The sequence below is a fragment of the Rana temporaria genome, chromosome 5 (genome assembly GCF_905171775.1).
Source record: "Rana temporaria chromosome 5, aRanTem1.1, whole genome shotgun sequence".
Classification (NCBI taxonomy): domain Eukaryota; kingdom Metazoa; phylum Chordata; class Amphibia; order Anura; family Ranidae; genus Rana; species Rana temporaria.
The window spans coordinates 205,253,451-205,273,682 of NC_053493.1; the positions used below are offsets into that span (position 1 = coordinate 205,253,451).

The 20,232-nt window shown below is 44.1% G+C and overlaps 1 protein-coding gene across 1 annotated transcript in view; it reads left to right on the top strand.

The window, feature by feature from the left end:
• Positions 1-1,576: 1,576 nt before the first annotated feature.
• The window catches only part of LOC120940565 (dynein heavy chain 5, axonemal-like), a 445,728-nt gene continuing 427,072 nt past the window's right edge, over positions 1,577-20,232 (top strand). The window contains exons 1-2 of the mRNA XM_040353506.1: positions 1,577-1,810; positions 15,000-15,158. Of these exons, the coding sequence (XP_040209440.1) occupies positions 15,011-15,158 (148 nt within the window). The 5' untranslated portion in view covers positions 1,577-1,810; positions 15,000-15,010. The remainder of the gene's footprint in view (positions 1,811-14,999; positions 15,159-20,232) is intronic.

A 20,232-nucleotide genomic window follows, 5' to 3' on the forward strand; every position in this document is an offset into this window, starting at 1 on the left:
GGACATCCCGTATTCCCTTTCCCCCAATAAACAAAACACAACAAAGCAAATGACTGTTCATTGTCTCGAGAGTGATAGATGGAAGTCTGGCAGCAAGGTGATATGGTGGATGTTAGTAACTAGTAGCAACCGTCTGCTAAACAACTTTAGTACAACCAGCTAGGCCTGGCTGAAATTTGATCCATTTTTGGGCAATCTGGTTGCACAGTAAGTCGATCTACTGATTGTTTTCATTCAACAAAAAATAAGTGACTAAATGTATGGGCTCTTTAAGTCCCAGTTCACACTGGTGTGATGCGGAAAACCCTGCGATTTGGTGCCAGTTCCTGCATGGCACCAGAATTGCACACTGGTTCACACTGACATCTGCGAACCGCTGGGGGTATTAATGTAAAAATAAAAGTATGGGGTTTGGATTTTTGTTTTTTTTTCAGATTTCTACTTTCCTAGATGGATGCAGTATCGGTCCTGATTCCTCTGCACTGAGAAACGAGCGCTCGAACACCACCAATCGCTCGGCTCTGATAGTTCGCCGAGCAGGGAGCTGCTGACCCTCGCTCTCCGTTCTGCTTCCTCCTCGCTCATTGGAGCTCTGAGCTGTGAAGGGGCGGGGAATCGCCAGCTCAGGCTCTCAGCGGCTCGCTGAAAACTGGTCACAGGAGTGCAAAACGAACTGCACTTCTGTGATCCACAGGAGAAGTACAGCCAAGTGAGCTATATTTCTGCTTTAATAACACCCCCACATTGGTTCGCAGTGTTGAACTGTTGAATGGTGCAGGAATTGGATCGCATAGGTGTTGAACACCCATGCAATCCGATTCCAGTGCGGACCAGTTTGTCTGGCTGAATTCACATCGCATGTGATCTGCACATCAATGCGATGTCTGTGATCGAACAAGTGTGAACCCAGCCTAATTTTCACTTTACGCTTGTCCTCACATTGCATAGTTTTGGTAAATCTAAAGAAGATTGTACAATCAGATTGTATAGTGTATGGCCTTTTTTTGGGCATGGTAACATGAATGTTTGCGTGCGTTCCTGCACATTTATTTCAATGGGCTGCCAAACGCACAGGAACATGCAAAAAGTAGGGCAGGCGGGACTTTAAATAAATTCACACCTAAAATGCATCTGCTTTTTGATTAGATGCAAGTACTCCAATGGAGGTTCCTGTGATTAGCTGCGGGAGGATACTGATCGCACCCGCTGGTTCGTGCGGTGATCACATGCAAGCGATTGGACCTGGACACAGACTGCCTTGCCTTCCATAGGGATGAGGATGCAGCTAATTGACCATTCTCACATGTAATCAGAGAGCGGGTGCAATCACAGGTGTGATATGATGCCACATTGGTGAAAGTATCATTGAGGAAGTGCAGAGGTAAGCGTCCATTCACAAAGGTTGCAGGTGTGTCCTGTGTGTGCCCTGAGGAGGTTTGCTTATTGCTGGGATACAGAGATCCCCTTGTGAGTGTGTGTACTGCCCTCCTCCCCGTATCCTAGCAACCCTTGGTATGTACACACAACATGACCGTTCATTCACTCTTCTATATTCAATTAATACAAGCAACATCCAGAAGATTGGACCCAATGTGACACTGACTAACAGGTCAGATGTCCGCTTCCAATGAATTGATCTTTACTGACTTATAACCAGCAGGAGTGATCAGGTTACAAGGGTTGCCATGACACCAGGAGAATGCTAACCAAACACCAAGTGAATACAAACATCTAACAGACAAGCAACAGACTGAGCCAGGGTGAGAGGAGCAGTGATCACCTACCATACCAGGCAGGAGCCATCAGAAAGGTATGTCTTCTCATATAGTCACTGCACACATAACGCTTCCTTTTATGATGACCGTACATGCTGCAATAAATCATTTATTTCTTTTCTGATAGGAATAATTGATCTATAGTCAATAACCCACTTAATCGATATACCATATGCAGGAAAGTGGATGTTGCTTAATATTTAATGTATGATCCTAATTTACAATGTGTAAATTAGTGACTGCCTCGTCTGTTAATGCCATGTAATCTCCTAATCTTTTCAATCAAAAAATGATCGTGTTCGTGAACAAAGGATCTCAGTGCTGCCGATTGGTGCAAAACAATCCAATATTTTTCTGCCCTGGCTGATGAATTCAGTTTGATTGAGCCCTGGTTCACATTAATGCGATTTAGCATGTCAAATCGCATGCCAAAATCATCAGCAAATGCCGGCAATGGCAGCATCCGAATCGGTGCAACGCCGTATTGGCTTCTGCACTACTTTTGGCGATTTCGGGCTGTGATTTCCATTGACATCTATGCAGAAACCCACACAGATGTCTCTGAAATCGCCCCCGAAGTCGGGACTGACATGAGGGTTTGAAATTTGCGACTTCAGCTGAACTCGCACGATTTTATTCACACAGTCAATGTGAAATTGGACTAAATCCAATTCAATCAAGTCTAATGGTGGCCATAAACGCTTCAATTGTATTGTGTGATTTGATCGAAACAATCAAATCTGCAAACAATCAGTACATTCACATAGCAGTTTAGCTGCGGATAGTTTGCTGCCTCTGAATGCAACAACCTTCTGTGCTGTTCTGTGTTATGGCCGCATGCAGGCTGACCAATGAACTGAGGCCAGTTAGTGTTTTGCGGCCAAAATACCGGAAAGACGCACTGGCTGCATCCAGGCTTGGTCGGAAGCTTTATTCGCATTCAGAAGAGCGGTTACATGCCAACAGTGATGACGCCAGTCATTGATTTGTCCAAATCATACAGCCCCTGCTGTGTGCAAGGAACAGTGACAACTGCTGACAAGAATCTGCAGATAAAATTACAGTCTGAATGTAGCCCATTGCCAGCCATAGATGGAATGAAATTCAGCTAGTTCACCGTCTGAATATTTATCCATGTATGGGTAGGCTGGTTGCACTAAAGTTGTACTGAAGTTGATCTATCGATTGATCTCAGTACAACCAGATTGTCAAGTTTTTTTTTGCTTAGTCACTGCTGGTGGCTGTATCATCCCTCTGTCAGAATACAATTGCACAGTGGGGGGTTGGATTCTGACTGTTGATGGGAGAATGGAGACATTTTATTTTCATGCATAATTTATTGTCTGCCTTAAGCTGGCCATACGTGGATCGAGATTTGGCAGTTTCAGCAAGGATCAGACGAATTTCGATCAATGTATGGGCGCCCTGGTTGTCGATCTATTGATCAAACATATACAGCCAGCCTGTCTCGAATGATTAGTGTCACTGGCTATAGCTGGCAACACTGATGATTGCATACCGCTGGCAAGGAAGGCTCCCTGCTGGCAGAACACAATAGCACTGCAGGAGGGATTCCCCCATCAACACAATCAGTAACCTGTGGTGGAAGGAAAGAAAATAAAAAATAGCGCCTACAAATCGCCCTGAAAGAGCCACTCTTTTATATCCAGTGTAAAAGCCTGAGGGCTTTCACACTGGAGCATTGCGCTGGCAGGACGGTAAAAAAAGTCCTGTCAGCTGTATCTTTGAGGCGCTGTAGAAGCGGTGAATATAGCGCCCCTGCCTATTGAAATCAATGGGGCAGCGCCTCCAAAGCGCCGTTTTTGCGGGCGGGTTTAACCCTTTTCCGGCTGCTAGCGGGGGTTAAAACTACCCCGCTAGTGGCCGAAAACTATGGTAAAGCACCGCTAAAAATAGCGGCACTTTACCGCCGACGCACCCAGCGCTTTAGTGTGAAAGTACCCTTATGCCCTGTACACACGATCGGTCCATCCGATGAAAACAGTCTGATGGACCGTTTTCATCGGTTAACTGATGAAGCTGACTGATGGTCAGTCGTGCCTACACACCATCGGTTAAAAAAACGATTGTGTCAGAACGCGGTGACGTAAAACACAATGATGTGCTGAGAAAAACAAAGTTCAATGCTTCCAAGCATGCGTCGACTTGATTCTGAGCATGCGCGGATTTTTAACCGATGGACGTGCCTACAAACGATCGTTTTTTTTATATCGGTTAGGTATCCATCGGTTAAATTTAAAACAAGATTGTTTATTTTTAACCTATGGATAAATAACCGATGGGGCCCACACACGATCGGTTTGGTCTGATGAAAACAGTCCATCAGACCGTTCTCATCGGTTTGACCGATCGTGTGTACGTGGCATTAGACTTGATTCAGATCAGATTTGATCAAGCTAGGCCAATCAGCCAGGGTGGAAATGGCCATTTTGCATTGATTGGCAGCACTGAGATACTTGTTCATGAATTGGATCAGATTTCATTCGAGCAGATTATGAGATTACATGGCAGAAACAGAGATGTGATTGACAAATTCCATGTGTTAGGTTTGTATTTTAAGTATCAATTGAACTCCACTTCCCCATGTGTGGCATATGAATCGAATGGGTTGTCAACTATAGATCGATTATTCCCATCAGGTGAGGTCAATCAGAAAAAATAAATAAATAATTTTGTCAAAGTATGTATGGCTACCATAAGACCCGGTTCACACTGGGGCGACACGACAGGCAGCTCAGCCGCCTGACGTGTCGCGTCCCATTCAATGCAATGGAACCGTTTTAATAGGAGCGACGCAAGTCGCTCTGACTTAGAAAAAGGTTCCTGTACGACTTTGGGGGCGGCTCGGGGCGACCTGCATTGACTTCTATACAGAAGTCGTTTTGCAAATCGCCTCTGAAGTCGTCCTCAGGACGACTTGCAGAGTCGCCCCCGAAGTCGTGCCGCTGCTGTGTGAACCGACTCTAAATCGTTGGAAGGGAAGTTATGGTTATTGAATTGCTTGTGACTTAAATCGTTTTGATTACTTAGCACATCGATTGGATAATAAAATCAAGGTGTGCATGGCCAGCATTTGGGTGACCATACACTTTACAATCTGATTGTCCAATCTCTGTACAATCTTCTTTTAACTGGCTTAGGTGCATTTGGGCATTCATTCATCCCATTGGCCACAATAATCATTTATTCTGGCAACTGGAATGAATGAGCACTTAAAGTGGAGCTCCACCCTAAGGTGGAACTCCCGCTGACCGGAACCCTGTCTAAAGACAAATATTTGCACCCACTTCCAGCCACACAGTCTCGGGCAGACTGCGGGCATGACCTCACACACCCCCCCCCCCGTTGTGTTGTGGGAACCCTCGGCTCCAAGTACACAGCGGGAGCCAATCGGCAGGCGTAGCGCGACTCGCACATGCGCCGTAGGGAACCGTGCAGTGAAGCCGGAACGCTTCACTTCCTGGTTCCCTCACCGAGGATGGTGGGGGGGGGGGGGGGGCAGCAGAGTGACAGGCGATCGCTCGTGCTCTGCTGCGGACGGCGCTGGACTCCAGGACAGGTAAGTGTCCTAATGTTAAAAGTCAGCAGCTGCAGTATTTGTAGCTGCTGGCTTTTAATAATTTTTTTTCAGCGGAGCTCCGCTTTAAAGAATGTAAATGTCCCTTTAAAAAAAAAAAAAAACATGTCATACAGTGGCCCCGATGCTCGGTTGGAGGGAAGAGACACTCCACCCCCCCACCCCTTCCCGCAGCACACATGAACAGAGCTGAGACTGTCAATCTACTGAGGGTCCCTCCCCGTCACCATTTTTCTGTCAGGAAAACTTGTCAGAAATTATTTATGCTGATAGCAGAGGAATGAAGCAGTGGGCAGAAATGGCTTGGACCCCTTTCACACCGCCGATGCCCATAGCGCCGGGGGTAAAATAGCGGTAAAACGGCGCTATTTTACCGTTGGATTTTCAGCTCATTTTGACTGCTAGCGGGGCACTTTTACCCCCCTGCTAGAGACTGAGAAAGAGTTGCTGTGGCGCTGCCCATTGATTTCAATGGGCAGGAGCGCATTAGCAGTGGTGAGTTCACCGCTTCTAATGCGCTCCAAAAAAGCTGCTGGCAGGACTTTTTCTGATGCCCTGCCAGCGCACCGATCCAGTGTGAAAGCCCTCGCCGTCTTCAAAACACCCTCAGTGTGAAAGGGGTCTTGGTGATCTTAGACCCATTTCACACTACCGACGCCCATATTTTACCATCGTTTTTGCGGTGCATTTTGGGCTGCTAGTGGGGTGCTTTTGACCCCTGCTAGTGGCCGAGAAAGGGTTAATACCGTCTGCTGATGCGCCGCTACATCGGTACGGCAGCACTGCCCATTGATTTCAGTGGGCAGGAGCGCATTAGCAGCAGTGAGTTTACCGCTGCTAGTGTGCACCAAAGAAGCTGCTGGCAGGACTTTTCCTGACGCCCTGCCAACGCACCACTCCAGCATGAAAGCCCTCGTATTTCCACACTGGAGACAATAGAGCAGCTGTTTTAGGGCAGATTGCAGGCGCTATTTTTAATGCTATAGCGCCTGCAAAACGCCCTCAGTGTAAAAGGGGTCTTATGCCCTGTACACGATCACTTTTTGTGATGAAATAAAATGACATTTTTAAAAATGTCATTTAAAATGATCGTGTGTGGGCAAAACATAGTTTTTTTGTCTTATGAAAAACGAGCAAAAAAAAATTAGAACATGCTTCAATTTTTTATGTCATTTTTTAAAATGTAATTTTTTGTTTCATAAAAAATGATCGTGTGTGGGCAAAAACAACGTTTTAAACCCGCACATGCCCAGAAGCAAGTTATGAGACGGGAGGTAAAACTACCATTCATAATGGAGTAAGCACATTCATCACTCTGTAACAGACAAAAAAGCGTGAATCGTCTTTTACTAACAAGTAACCAGCTAAAAGCCGCCTCAAGGCAAATAGAACTTCCCCTTTAGAGTGCCGTCACTTTGTTCATCATTTTTCAAAAACGATGGTGTGTGGGCAACATCATTTTTAATGATGAAGTTGGAAAAATGACATTTTTTTTCATCACAAAAAGTGATCGTGTGTACAGGGCATAAGTTGAGACAAGTACACACTATATTTTTTTGTGCTGAAAATGCCCCCCTCGGCTTATACTCGAGTCAACTTTTTGCGCCTGTTCTCCCAGACTTTGGGAACCCTGGACCCCAAACTTGGCACACATATAGCCCCACTCTTCCTCTACAAGTGTGCAAAGTTTGTTGTCCTGGGGACCTACGGCTGGGGAGCACCGTTTTTTTTTTTTTTTCAAAGCCGGGCACCCCTTCCATAGACTCACATGTTAAATGGTAATTTCTCCGGTGACTTTGGGGACCCGGTACCGGCGGGTCGTAGGTTCCCTGGACCCAGAACTTGGCACACATAGCCCCATTTCTCCTCTACAAGTGTGCAAAGTTTTTTGTCTGGGGGACCTACGGCTGGGGAGCACAGATTTTTCAAACTTGGGCACCTCTTCCATAGACTTCCATGTAAAACGTCAGTCTAGGCATGGGAACAGTGAGGCATGCACATGGACACCCTAGGCTTATACTCGAGTCAATACGTTTTCCCATTTTTTTGTGGTAAAATTTGGTGCCATCGCCTTATATTCGGGTTGGCTTATACTCGAGTATATACGGTACATTAAAACTTGCAGGGTTTCAGTTAGTAAATTGTTCTTCCAGCAGTGGTCAAAATCATGTTTGATTCTTAATCGTACTTCTGCGCATTGGCAAAGGCAGTGCATTTTTTGCAAGTGCCAAACCACATGGTCCTGCAGCACCATATGGCTCGGTAAAAAACGGTCAGGTACTTTTCTCTTTCTGCGTCTCTGCATAGAAGGCAGCCCTTTGAAATTAATGAGCGGCCTACTCGCAGAATGAAGGACACAATGAACTGAACCTAGCCTCAAATCCTTTACCTCACAATCCTGTTATTACATCAGTGTTCTCAGTCCATTCTGCATATTGCAACCCCCATCCTTTTTATCACAACTCCCTTTCACATAATGATCCCCCCCTTTACATCACAGTCCCCCTTCACCACAGTGTCCTATACTCCCCTTCACATCACCCACCCCTTCACAATACAGTCCTTAGCCCCCCCCTTCACATACCTGTCCTCACCCCCTTTATAACACCCCCATTCACACTGCAGCCCCCAGCCCCCCTTCACATTCCTGTCCCCACCCAATTTATTTCGCCATTCCCTACACATTCCTGTCCCCACCCCCTTTATATCTTTATATCGACTTTCCCTTCACATTCCTGTCCCCACCCCCTTTATATCGCCTTTCCCTTCACATTTATGTCCCCACCCCCTTTATATCGCCTTTCTCTTCACATTCCTGTCTTCGCCCCCTTTCTAACACCACCCCTTTATCTTCATACTGCAGTCCCCAGCCCCCCTTCACATTCTTGTCCTCGGCCCCCCCTTCATGTCATCCCCTTTTTTGGCTTCCCCCTGTCCTTTATAGCAGTGACATAGCCCTCTTCCCTCTCCTACCATACACAGGGCATGACTATTGTGGATTTAGGGCTGGAGTTGCACAACTTTTTCTGTTACCAGGTTGTGATTGGTTGCTAGGACTGCCCTGCATCCTAGCAACCAATCAGTTAACATGCGGCAGCTCCCGCCCTCCATTCAGCACTGTGCTTCCTCCCGATGGCAGCTTTGTTAAGATGACAGCGCTAGCGACAGCTGAGGGGAAGAAACCAGTTCATAACCACTTAAGGACCGGCTCACGTACATATACATCGGCACTTTAAAGATGAATATCTCGGTAAGGGCAGCAGCTGCTGCCACAACCAAGATATCCATCTTTTCCGTGGCCGGTCCTGTAAACGATAATGGTAGCAAGATGGCCCCACCCAACCCAATAGCACAGCATAGCAGGGCAGAAGCAACGTCAAATTTTTGTTGTAATTTTTTCGATTTAACACTTTTTTTTTATTTTTTATTATTGCATTTTAGTCTAAATATGAGATCTGAGGTCTTTTTGACCCCAGATCTCATATTTAAGAGGACCTGTCATGCTTTTTTCTATTACAAGGGATGTTTACATTCCTTGTAATAGGAATAAAAGTGACCCATTTTTTTTTAAACAGTGTAAAAATAAATAAAATCAAGTAAAATAAATAAGAAAACACATTTTTTTTAACCACTTAAGACCCGGGCCTTTAGGCAGCTAAAGGTCCCGGACAGGTTTTGCGATTCGGCACTGCGTCGCTTTAACAGACAATTGCGCGGTCGTGCGTCGTGGCTCCCAAACAAAATTGGCGTCTTTTTTTCCCAACAAATAGCTTTCCTTTGGTGGTATTTGATCACCTCTGCGGTTTTTATTTTTTGTGCTATAAACGAAAATAGAGCGACAATTTTGAAAAAAATTGAATATTTTTTACTTTTTGCTATAATAAATATCAGCCAAAAATATATAAAAAAAATGTTTTTTTTTTCCTCAGTTTAGGCCGATACGTATTCTTCTTCCTATTTTTGGTATAAAAAAATGGCAATAAGCGCTTATCGGTTGGTTTGCGCAAAATTTATAGCAAAATAGGGGATAGTTTTATTGCATTTTTATAATTTTTTTTTTTTTACTACTAATGGAGGCGATCAGCGTTTTTTTTTTTTTTTTTTTTTGGTGACTGACATTATGGCAGACACTTTGGACAATTTTGACACATTTTTGGGACCATTGTCATTTTCACAGCAAAAAATGCATTGTTTACTGTGAAAATGACAATTGCAGTTTGGGAGTTAACCACAAGGGGGCGCTGAAGGGGTTATGTATGACCTAATATGTGTTTCTAACTGTAGGGGGGTGTGGCTGTAGGTGTGACGTCATCGATTGTGTATCCCTATAAAAGGGATCACACGATTGATGAAGCCGCCACAGTGAAGAACGGGGAAGCTGTGTTTACATACAGCTCTCCCCGTTCTTCAGCTCCGGGGACCGATCGCGGGACTCCAGCAGCGATCTGGTCCCGCGGTCCTGGAGCTTCGGACCGTTTCGCGGGCCCGCGACCCATGGCTGGGTACTAGCACAGGACGTACCTATACGTGCATGTGCCCAGCCGTGCCATTCTGCCGACGTAAATGTGCAGGAGGCGCCCCGTCCTGATGAGCTCACGCGCGGCAGCGAACGCATATGAAAACCGTGTTAAAAAAAACGCACAAGTGAGGTGTCCCCGCAATAACTCTAGCCATAGACCTCCTCTGTAACTCAAAAGATGCAACCTATAGAATTTTTTAAACGTCGCCTATGGAGTTTTTTAAGGGTAAAAGTTTGACGCCATTCCACGAGCGGGCGCAATTTTGAAGCGTGACATGTATGTTGGGTATCATTTTACTCGGCATAACATTATTTTTCACAATATAAAAAAATTGGGCTAACTTTACTGTTGTCTTATTTTTTTATTTAAAAAAAGTGATTTTTTTCCAAAAAAAGTGCGCTTGTAAGACTGCTGCGCAAATACGGTGTGACAAAATGTATTGCAATGACCGCTGAAAAACAGGCTCGGTCCTTAAGTGGTAAAAATGTTCAGTCTGGATTTGGACAGTGATTCAATCCGGATCTGGACCACGGTCCACCATTTAGTGGTAGCTGCGATAGAGGGATATGATTTGTTCATATTTCATGTCTAAGGTTTACAACCACTTTAACAAAATTATGTAATATGAGGACAAATATAAACAAACCATTCAGTTTGTGTTCAATATACAAGCCCTTATCACACAAGTGATGACAGATCGAAAGAGAATTGTATAATTAGATTTTATAGTGTATGGTAAGCTTTAGCAAACAAAGGGTTCAGCTTTCAAGTGAAAAAAAATAAATAAACTTTGGCAATTCATATACCAATGTTTTCACCCATTTTTCTAAAAGAACCTTTTGTAAAAGAAAGTGGTAAAAGGTGTGTGAATGTTGGGTGAAAACTTTTATAAACGCCGGACCTCCTAGACTTCTTATAACAGGCACATTTTTTTCTAGGTTTTCTGACCAAATGCTGGCAGATTTCTAAGCTCCATGTGGCACAGAAAGGTTCCACTATTCCTAAGACTATACTGATGAGTCATCCCATCCCCCATCTAGCAAATCTGTTCCAAGCAGCTTCATTGAAAACAATGTTGATGACTGGCTTTCCAATTAATTAGACTATTTAAAGGTCACATACGGAATTATGAGGTTTTTTTTTTGCTTGTTTGTTTTGTAAGGACAAGTTGGACATTATTCAGATCTCAGTCCAAACCTACCTGAGCGAGCCATCTGGAAGCTGTCACTGGCCTGAGCCAATAAGCAGCTGAGGCATTCCCCGCCCCAATCCTTATCGGCTGAGGCATTCCCCGCCCCAATCCTTAGCGGCTGTGGCATTCCCCGCCCCAATCCTTAGCGGCTGTGGCATTCCCCGCCCCAATCCTTAGCGGCTGTGGCATTCCCCGCCCCAATCCTTAGCGGCTGTGGCATTCCCCGCCCCAATCCTTAGCGGCTGTGGCATTCCCCGCCCCAATCCTTAGCGGCTGAGGCATTCCCCGCCCCAACCCTTAGCGACTGAGGCATTCCCCGCCCCAATCCTTAGCGGCTGTGGCATTCCCCGCCCCAATCCTTAGCGGCTGAGGCATTCCCCGCCCCAACCCTTAGCGGCTGAGGCATTCCCCGCCCCAATCCTTAGCGGCTGAGGCATTATTTATTTTATTGCCCAAGATAAAATCAGCTTTGAAAAATGTAACAAAAGTATGGCTTATGTAGCACTACCCTCGTATGGGGCGCTTGATGATGGTTGTCCCCAGTTATTGCCAATAGAGAATAATGGAACAGGAGACACAATTCTTTAGTGACATCTCTATATTAAAGTGGAATTCCACCCAAAAATGGAACTTCCGCTTTAAGGGAAGATGACCTCCTGACATGCCACATTTGGCATGTAATTTTTTTGGGTGGGGAGCAGAAACACTCTTTTTAGAGGGTTCAACTCCCACTTCCTCCAGGGCCACCGCAGCACCAGAAGGTAGTTTACCTCCCCCCTCCTCTCTGCAATCATCTGGAACACGTCACAGGTCCCAGATGATTGCTCGGTCAGTAACGGTGTGCAACACGGCTCGTGCATGCGCAGTGCGTGCCCGGCTGTAAATCTACAGCCGGGGCACCCACAGTGACTATGCTGGCACCACGGAGAAGAGGGAGAGACGAGCGGGGCTTCTTTCCCCTACATTGCTGGACCCTGGGACAGGTAAGTGTCTGATTATTAAAAGTCAGCAGCTGCAGTATTTGTAGCTGCTGACTTTTAATATTTTTTTTTTAGTAGGAACTCCGCTTTAAAGCGGTTGTATACCCGCAATGATTTTTTTTTTTTTTTTTTCACCTGAAAGGCAAAAGCCATAATGAGCTAGGTGGAACGAGGTGTAGAGAACTTACTTGGTCAAAGCGAGATGTCATCTTGCGTCGGTGTGTCTTCCGGGTATCGCCGCTCCAGCGCTGTGATTGGCTGGAGTGGCAATGTCGTCACTCCTGCGCATGCGCGGGAGACTTCTCTTCGGTAAGGTCCGGCGGCTGCCGACCCTTTAGCCGAGGCTCCCCGCTGCGCATGCCCCGCTGCAATCAGCGCGCATTGCGAGGGGAATATCTCCTAAACCGTACAGGTTTAGGAGATATTTTTTATACCTACAGGTAAGCCTTATTATAGGCTTACCTGTAGGTAAAAGTGGTAGTAATGACTTTACTACCACTTTAAGGTTTGGTCAACAAGCATTAACAAAGAAGGCATTTGAATAGGCATACAGTTTCTTTTAGAGAATTTAGACAGTACACAACAATGACAGTACCAGCAATCAATTGGCAACATTTAGGTCAGGCTTACACAATGAAATGCAAACAGATACAACTATTTGAATGCAGAACTGGCATTAACCACTTCAGCCCCAGAAGATTTTACCCCCTTAATGACCAGGACATTTTTTGTGTGTCGCTTTAGGTGAAAATAGCGTGGTCATACGACGCTGTACCCAAACAAACTTGGTGTAATTTTTTTTCCACAAATAGAGGTTTATTTTGGTGGTATTTGATCACCTCTGCGGTTTTTATGTTTTGTGCTATAAACAAAAAAAAACAAAAACGACAATTTTGAAAAAAATATATATTTTTTACTTTCTGCTATAATACATATCCCGAAAAAATGTATAAAAAAAAATATATAAAAAAAATGTATTCACCAGTTTAGGCTAATATGTATTCTACATATTTTTGGTAAAAAATTGCAATAAGCGTATATTGATTGGCAAAAGTTATAGCGTCTACAAAATAGGGGATAGATGTATTTTTTTTTTTTTTTTCATTTTAAATAAACAAAAACGTTCGACCAGCACAGGAAATAACATTCATTTTTGACACACTGATTGAGTGTAAAGACCAGTGAATATCACGGGTGGAATTGCTATGCGTTTTTTTTTTATAAATAGAAGTAAAAGATTAGAGCCAGTTCACACTGGGGCGACTTGCGATCCGACTTCATGTCGCCTCAAGTCATCCCAAGTCATGCTGTAGAGAAAAACAATGGAAGTGAATGGGAGCAGTGTTAAAACACACGACTCAAGGCGATCCGACTTCAGAAAAGGTTCCTGTACTACTTCAATCCGACTTGTAGGCGATTTGTACCCATTGATTTCAATGGAAGTCGCCTCAGAAGTCTGATCACTGTCTTAACTGAAGCTACTTTCCAGGAAGATAACATACATTTCTCAGGCAAACCTCTCCCTCCCCCTCCAAGAGCTGATTGTTGTTTTATTGGCCACTGGAAAGTCTCCTGTCCTGGAGACGACTTCAAGTCGTGTTGTAAATCTCCCCAGATCGCCCTGTGGTTCATGTTCAAGTCGTGTTGGAGTTGCTTCTGAAAGTCGTGCTGGAAGTCGTGTCGCCCTAGTGTGAACCGACTCCTGGCTCCATTCACACCATGGCATTCCATTTTAAGGGCAGAATTGCAGATTTTGCAAGCGATTCAGAAACGCTGCAAATTGCGTGGCGCCCTTGCGATCTCCGGTACTTTGTATGGCACCAAATTGTGATGTGATTCTGCCACAATTGTCTACTGACTAATCATGAAAATCACGCAAACGACGCTCCAAAAAAAGTACTTATACTTCTTTTGGGCGTTGAGCTTGCCATGATTCTGTGCGATTTTACCGTGATTGTCAGATGGCAATTGCGGCAGAATTGCGCCGCAATTTTATGCCATTTAAAGTAACAGGAATCGCAAGGATGTCTGATTTGCGGCGTTTCCGAATCGTGGACAGACTCGCTGCGATTCTGCCCACCAAACAGAATGCCATGGTGTGAATGGAGCCTTAAGTATGAATACAAATACCTCTTTGTTTAGACAATATGGGCAAACTTTACTAAAACTGGTGCACACAGAATCTGGTACAGTTGTGCATAGCAACCAATCGGATTCTAACGCCAGCTTGTTTAATTAAGCTTCGACAAAAAGCCTTTGTTCACGATGCGATTTGTCAGTTCAAAATTGCAAGACAAGTTGCACCCTATTTTCGGCAATGGAACCGTTCAAATCTTCAACGACTTTGAAAAAGGTTCCTGCACTACTTTTTTTTGCTTTCATGCTGACTTGTATTGACTTCTATTAAATGAAGTTGCAAGCTGCAATGATACCGCAGATACAAATCGCACTGATCTACGGCTATAAAATCATGCTGAAGTAGCACGATTTCAAAGGGCTAAGGCTGGCCATACACTATACAATTTTCTTGATCAACTTTCCTTTAGATTTACCGCAACCATGTAATATGAGGTCAAACCTAAACCCTTTCAATTTGTAAGCAATCAGGCAGGCCCTTAAACTACAAAGTTGAAGGTAAATCTAAAGGAAATTGAATAAGAAAATTGTATAATGTATGGCCAGCTTAAAGCTGATTGGTTACTATGCACAGTTGCACTAGATTCTGTGTTCACCAGTTTTAGTAAATCTCCGCTTGTTTTTTTATCACAGGTCCCTTCAAACAAGTGTTCCAACCATCAGCAATGAGATTTGCAGTTCGCTTGGTCATATGGGGCTTAGGAGTCAAAATGTATAGAATTTTTCCTTGCATGTGATGTCTGGGGTCCAAAGTCATCTAGCAGAAACTGGATCTTAACAATTCATATTTTACAACAGGTCTATTACATATGGATGAAGGCAACAAAACTGATATGGAGGGGGAAGAACATCCTCCTCCCACTATAGAAGAGGAAACCGAGGTTGACTCTCCCAACGCTGCATCAAAGGGAGAAGCAGAACAGCTAAACCCACCTTTGGTATCCATTAACAGCAAAGGTAAACTTTAACTCCTATTCATATTCTATGCCACAATCAAAATTGTAAAAAGATTGCCATATCTTAAAACTCACACATAGTCCTCCAAAGACCTCTTGTGCCAGTTGTTCACAATTTCCTGCACAACAAACACTTCCATTTACATATGGTGGCATTTAAAGAGAACAGATCTATTTGGGGCTGATATGCAGAAAATATATACATTTATGTTTTTTGTTCCTGAGCTGCTTTATCTCTCCACACAAGTCCATGTGTATAAAGGAACTCAAAGCAGCTTGCTGCAAACCAGACCAGAAGTTAGCGGTGGAGGTATGCTGGACACCGATCGTCACGGGCTACTAATATTTTGACAAAGTCATTACTTGAGCCCAAATGACCTGTATTTGGTGGATCACCTTGAAGATGGAGACCCTTCAGGAGAGGATTTTCCCCCGTGTTAAGGAATCCAAGTGTAATCGGTCAAGGAGAGCACCAAATAAAAATCCTTAGGGGTTCAAAGTCTTTACTGTTCAACTGGTTAAGGTAAGCTGGGCAAAAGGCATCCAACGCATCAGGGCTGGAGGGAGTTTTAAAATAACACAAACAAGAATGGTGATAAAGCAGAACTGTACTAAAAATACACATGTATAAAAGAAAAATAAACAAATAATAATGACATGTCCATTAAAGAAAAAACAAGTTCTAAGGCCCCATTCACACATCACTTAGCCGGAATGCTAGTGTTTTAAAAAACACAATTCACATGTGGAAAAACGCAGGTCAATTGTAGCCTGTGGAGTAGCGCTGCAATTGGGTGTAATACAGCCTTCTTTACCTTTTATCTTATTTAGTTTTATTTTACTACTAGGACCTCATGTTTCCTGATCTGATCAGGGGCGGATCCGGGGGGGGGGGGGCAACAGGGCATTTGCCACCCTGAGAAATTAGCGAATTTCTTGTTGCGGATGCCCGTAGAGTCTGAGCGTCTCCACGAGTCCGCGTTCAAGTGACAGAGCGGGCAGGTGACAGTGTGGGCAGGCGGATCTGCAGCGAGTGAGAGTCAGAGAGTGGGCGATCAACTGGTCGGCTCTGTGGGTGAGCGGACGGCTGGCCAATCAACAAGCTGGCGACCGGGGGAGCAGAGAGATGACATCTCTCACCGCCCCGCGCCTGTCCTGCATCCCTGCAGTAACTTCTGCCCTCACTGTGCAGGCAGCAGAGAGATAACATCATCTCTCTGCTGCCTGACTCTGATAAGCAAAACACCACCTTAGCAAGTGACAATCCGCAACGTGTGGCAGGTGACAATCCGCAACATGTGGCAGGTGTTGTGGTAAGTGACAATCCGCAACTTGTGGCAAGTGAAAATCCGCAACTTGTGACAGGTGATGTGGCAAGTGACAGTCCACAACGTGTGGCAGGCGACATGGCAAGTGACAGTCCGCAATGTGTGGCAGGTGACGTGGCAAGTGACAGTCCACAACGTGTGGCAGGCGACATGGCAAGTGACAATCCGCAACGTGTGGCAAGTGACAGTCCACAACGTGTGGCAGGCAACATGGCAAGTGACAGTCCGCAACATGTGGCAGGTGACAAGCTGCATCTGGTGGCAGGTGGCGTGGCAAGTGACACCTCCGGGCTCCCACTGATTTGGCATTATGGTGAGTTGAACCATTTCATTTTATATTACAATGTAATAATATAAATGTGCTTCAATCATCCTGATACAATAACAACCATGGTGCCGTGATCATTGAAGCGCTAACACCAGTCATCTCCCTGATAAATTGACCCCAAAAAAACAAAACAAAATTCTGGTAGTGCCCCTCCCGAGACTAGACTCTGGATCCGCCCCTGAATCTGATGCATATGATCCACCAATTGTCATCCTCCTGTCCAGAGTGACTAGACAAACTGTTAGGCCCCGTTCATACTTAGTGATTTTGAATTGTGGGCAGAATTCGTTTGATTCTGCCCTTGATTCTAAAGCATGCTAAAATCAAGGCAAAATGCTAATTCGTCCTAATGGCACACCAAACGTGATGCCATATTGCCATTATTGTTGCGCCACAAAATATATAAGAATAGTGGGGAAACACGCATGTAAAAATGCGCCTGGCACAGGGCCATAAATTTGGCCAAAGAAAATAGTGAGTGGGAAGTAGTTGTGCATTCCCACTACGTGAAATGCGAATGAGGCCTTATCCTTTTCCTTCAATAGTTTGTTTTTTGTGTGTGGACCCAGAGTGGGTGAACCGTTGATACACAGTACACCATTCCACCACACACTGTGCAGGGATAGCAAGGATCCAGCTAGATGGCACCAGTATGCAATGTTTTATACAAATGGTGACATACTATCAACAGCCATCAACATGATGTTTAAAAGGCTTTGTGGCCCTTTTAACAGCCATGCCATTTTAAGCCATGGTGTATATTGGCAAATAAATCTGGCCTGTTATATGGGGGTGGGGGTAAAAATAGCCACGGTTTTAGCACCCCTCAACTACCTGCTCCGCCAAGCTTAAACGATGGCCGAACACAACCCATTTAAGCAAATTGGGCCACACCACAACTGGCCTGCATCCATGTGTAATTTAGGTGGTTGAGGCACAATGGTGTGGGCCTAAGTTTAAACGGGCAATGAGAATATGACCTATTGCCCCATGAAAAGTGATCCTTTCCCTGCACAGCCATTTACTGGGAAGCTCAGTGTATTGTTGCTTCTCCTCCCCCAACTCTTATGTAGCTGAGAACAAGGGGGAATGTGATCGCTTCTAAAAAAGGGGAAAAGGTATTTATAATGTTTGTACATTTTGATGGTATGATCATCAAAATGTACAAAAATTAGTCTGTGTAGGTCTACTTATGCAATTCCGTTTAAGAATAGCTCATCCAGTCTAATAATTGATTACTTTAAGATAAAGACCTTTTACTTTGCAGGGATCGGTTCAATAGTTACTGGGTTGCTAAAGGTTGCATATACATGTCCATGCTTTAAAACCAAGGAAAAAAGTTATTAAAAAATACTTACACAACATTTTTTGTTGCGTCAATAGTGTCTCTCTATTTATAAAGAATTTAATTTACCTGTTATAAATAGTCCAGTTTTTTGCAACCAAGACAATTATCAGGATAAAACACAGCATTACGGACACTAGATGGCACTATTGATCATTAGAAATAAACATTTTATTTAGACCCCCCTATGTTTTTCTTTATTTTGTCCTGTTTGTGGGTATATGACTTAAAGGATCACTAAAGGATTTTTTTTTTTTTTTTAGCTAAATAGCTTCCTTTACCTTACTACAGTCCTGGTTTCATGTCCTCATTGTTAATTTTTGCTTTGAAGTGGCTGTAATTCTGCTGTGATCTCCACACTTCCTGCTGTGGAAACTCATGGGAGCTTCTCACTGTGGTCTAAGCTGTGTGTCTAAAACTCCTCAGAACCAATCAGATTCATTTTAAAAACAAAACACTGCCCTGGATTTGTTTGTTTTTGTTCTGTGGGTCTCTTTATTTCACATAAACATGAAACCAGTTTAAAACCGAAAGTGAAACTACAGGCACATTATATGATTGAATTTAATCAATTTTTAATCATTTTTAAAAGGAATCAGTTAACTTTTATGTCTCTATACCCTATAAACAGTCATTTCAGCAAAAACATTTTTTTCCTTTAGTGACCCTTTAAACAGTTGTTGACAAGCAGTGACATGCAGATGACCCTTTTGGTACCATATTATAAATCTGCTTGTCATGCAATTTATTTTTCAATATGTAAATGTTTACAAAGAATAGTCCTAGTGAATGCATTGCAACAGTATACCATACGATAAAGAGAGTTTGGAAGTGCTGGTATTGGCTTTTGAAGGTAGCCATATGGTCACATTTACTGCCATGTGTGCTGTAGTAAAGCTTTCCATTTTACTCATCCAAACAAGCATCCACATGAATTGCAACTGCCACTGTTTATGTGTAACAGCAGTGTACCAGAACTGATATTAGAAACACTCTCCTATGTGTGAATACTTTGGATTTCCAAATTGCTGGATTTGATAAGGATGAAATGTCAACCACCAATGTAAATACAAATACAGTAAAACCTTGGATTGAGAGTACCGTAACTTGGTTAGGGAGAGTTTTGCAAGACGAGCAACATTTTTAAATGAATTTTCACTTATACATATACAAGCAATGTCTTGATATACAAGTAGTGTCATGTCACAACTGAGTATAAAAGAGAAGAGGTGCCTCTAAGCATAGGCGAGTGCAGGGGGTGTGCCTGGGCACACCCCAATCGCTCTGTGTGGTGCCAATTCCCCCTACTGCCTGGGCTTCCCCTTGTGTTGCGCGCCCCCCCTTGCGGTGCTGCTGACTTCCCTCCTTTCCTCTCCTCTGGGCTGTTGGGGAAGTTTCAGGATGGAGAGTGGGGGGAAGTGGCTAATCAATATGTAATTTACTGGCCCCTTCCTTTTCTAAATGAACACAGTGAACATGCTCACTCATGGTGTTCAATCATAACTGAATCATAGTAAACTGTTTACTATTCTTCAGTTTGTGAACAGGGCTTAGCACTTTGCATTCATTCATTCACTGTCCGATGCAGCCGAGGCGGCAGAGAAAGGGATGTGTGTTTGAGCTTTGGGGTGCACACCCTAATGTAATAGGCTGTGCACACCTATGCCTCAAAGTGTAGCAATATGGTTGCATTTAATGAGGGTACAACATTTAGCAACTCACATGGTTGATGATTAAAAGAGACACATCGAAATATGCAGGCATCCGCGTAAAGCTATCCACATAGATTGTCCTCTGCACCGCCATCAACGTCATTCCTTCCATGCTGCGTTCCACAAGCGCTTCAAGCCTCGCTTTCAGATCGCTCTACTGCAGGGTAGTCTTCCCGGCGACGATTGCAGACTGATATCGGTGAGAGACAGTGGTGCGGAGGATGGTCTATGTGGACAGCTTTACCCCAGATCCCTGCATACTTAGATGTGCCTGTTTTAATCATCAACCATGTGACTTGCTAAATGTTGTCCCTTCATTAAATGTAATCATATTGCTACACTTAGAGGCGCCTCTCTTCTCT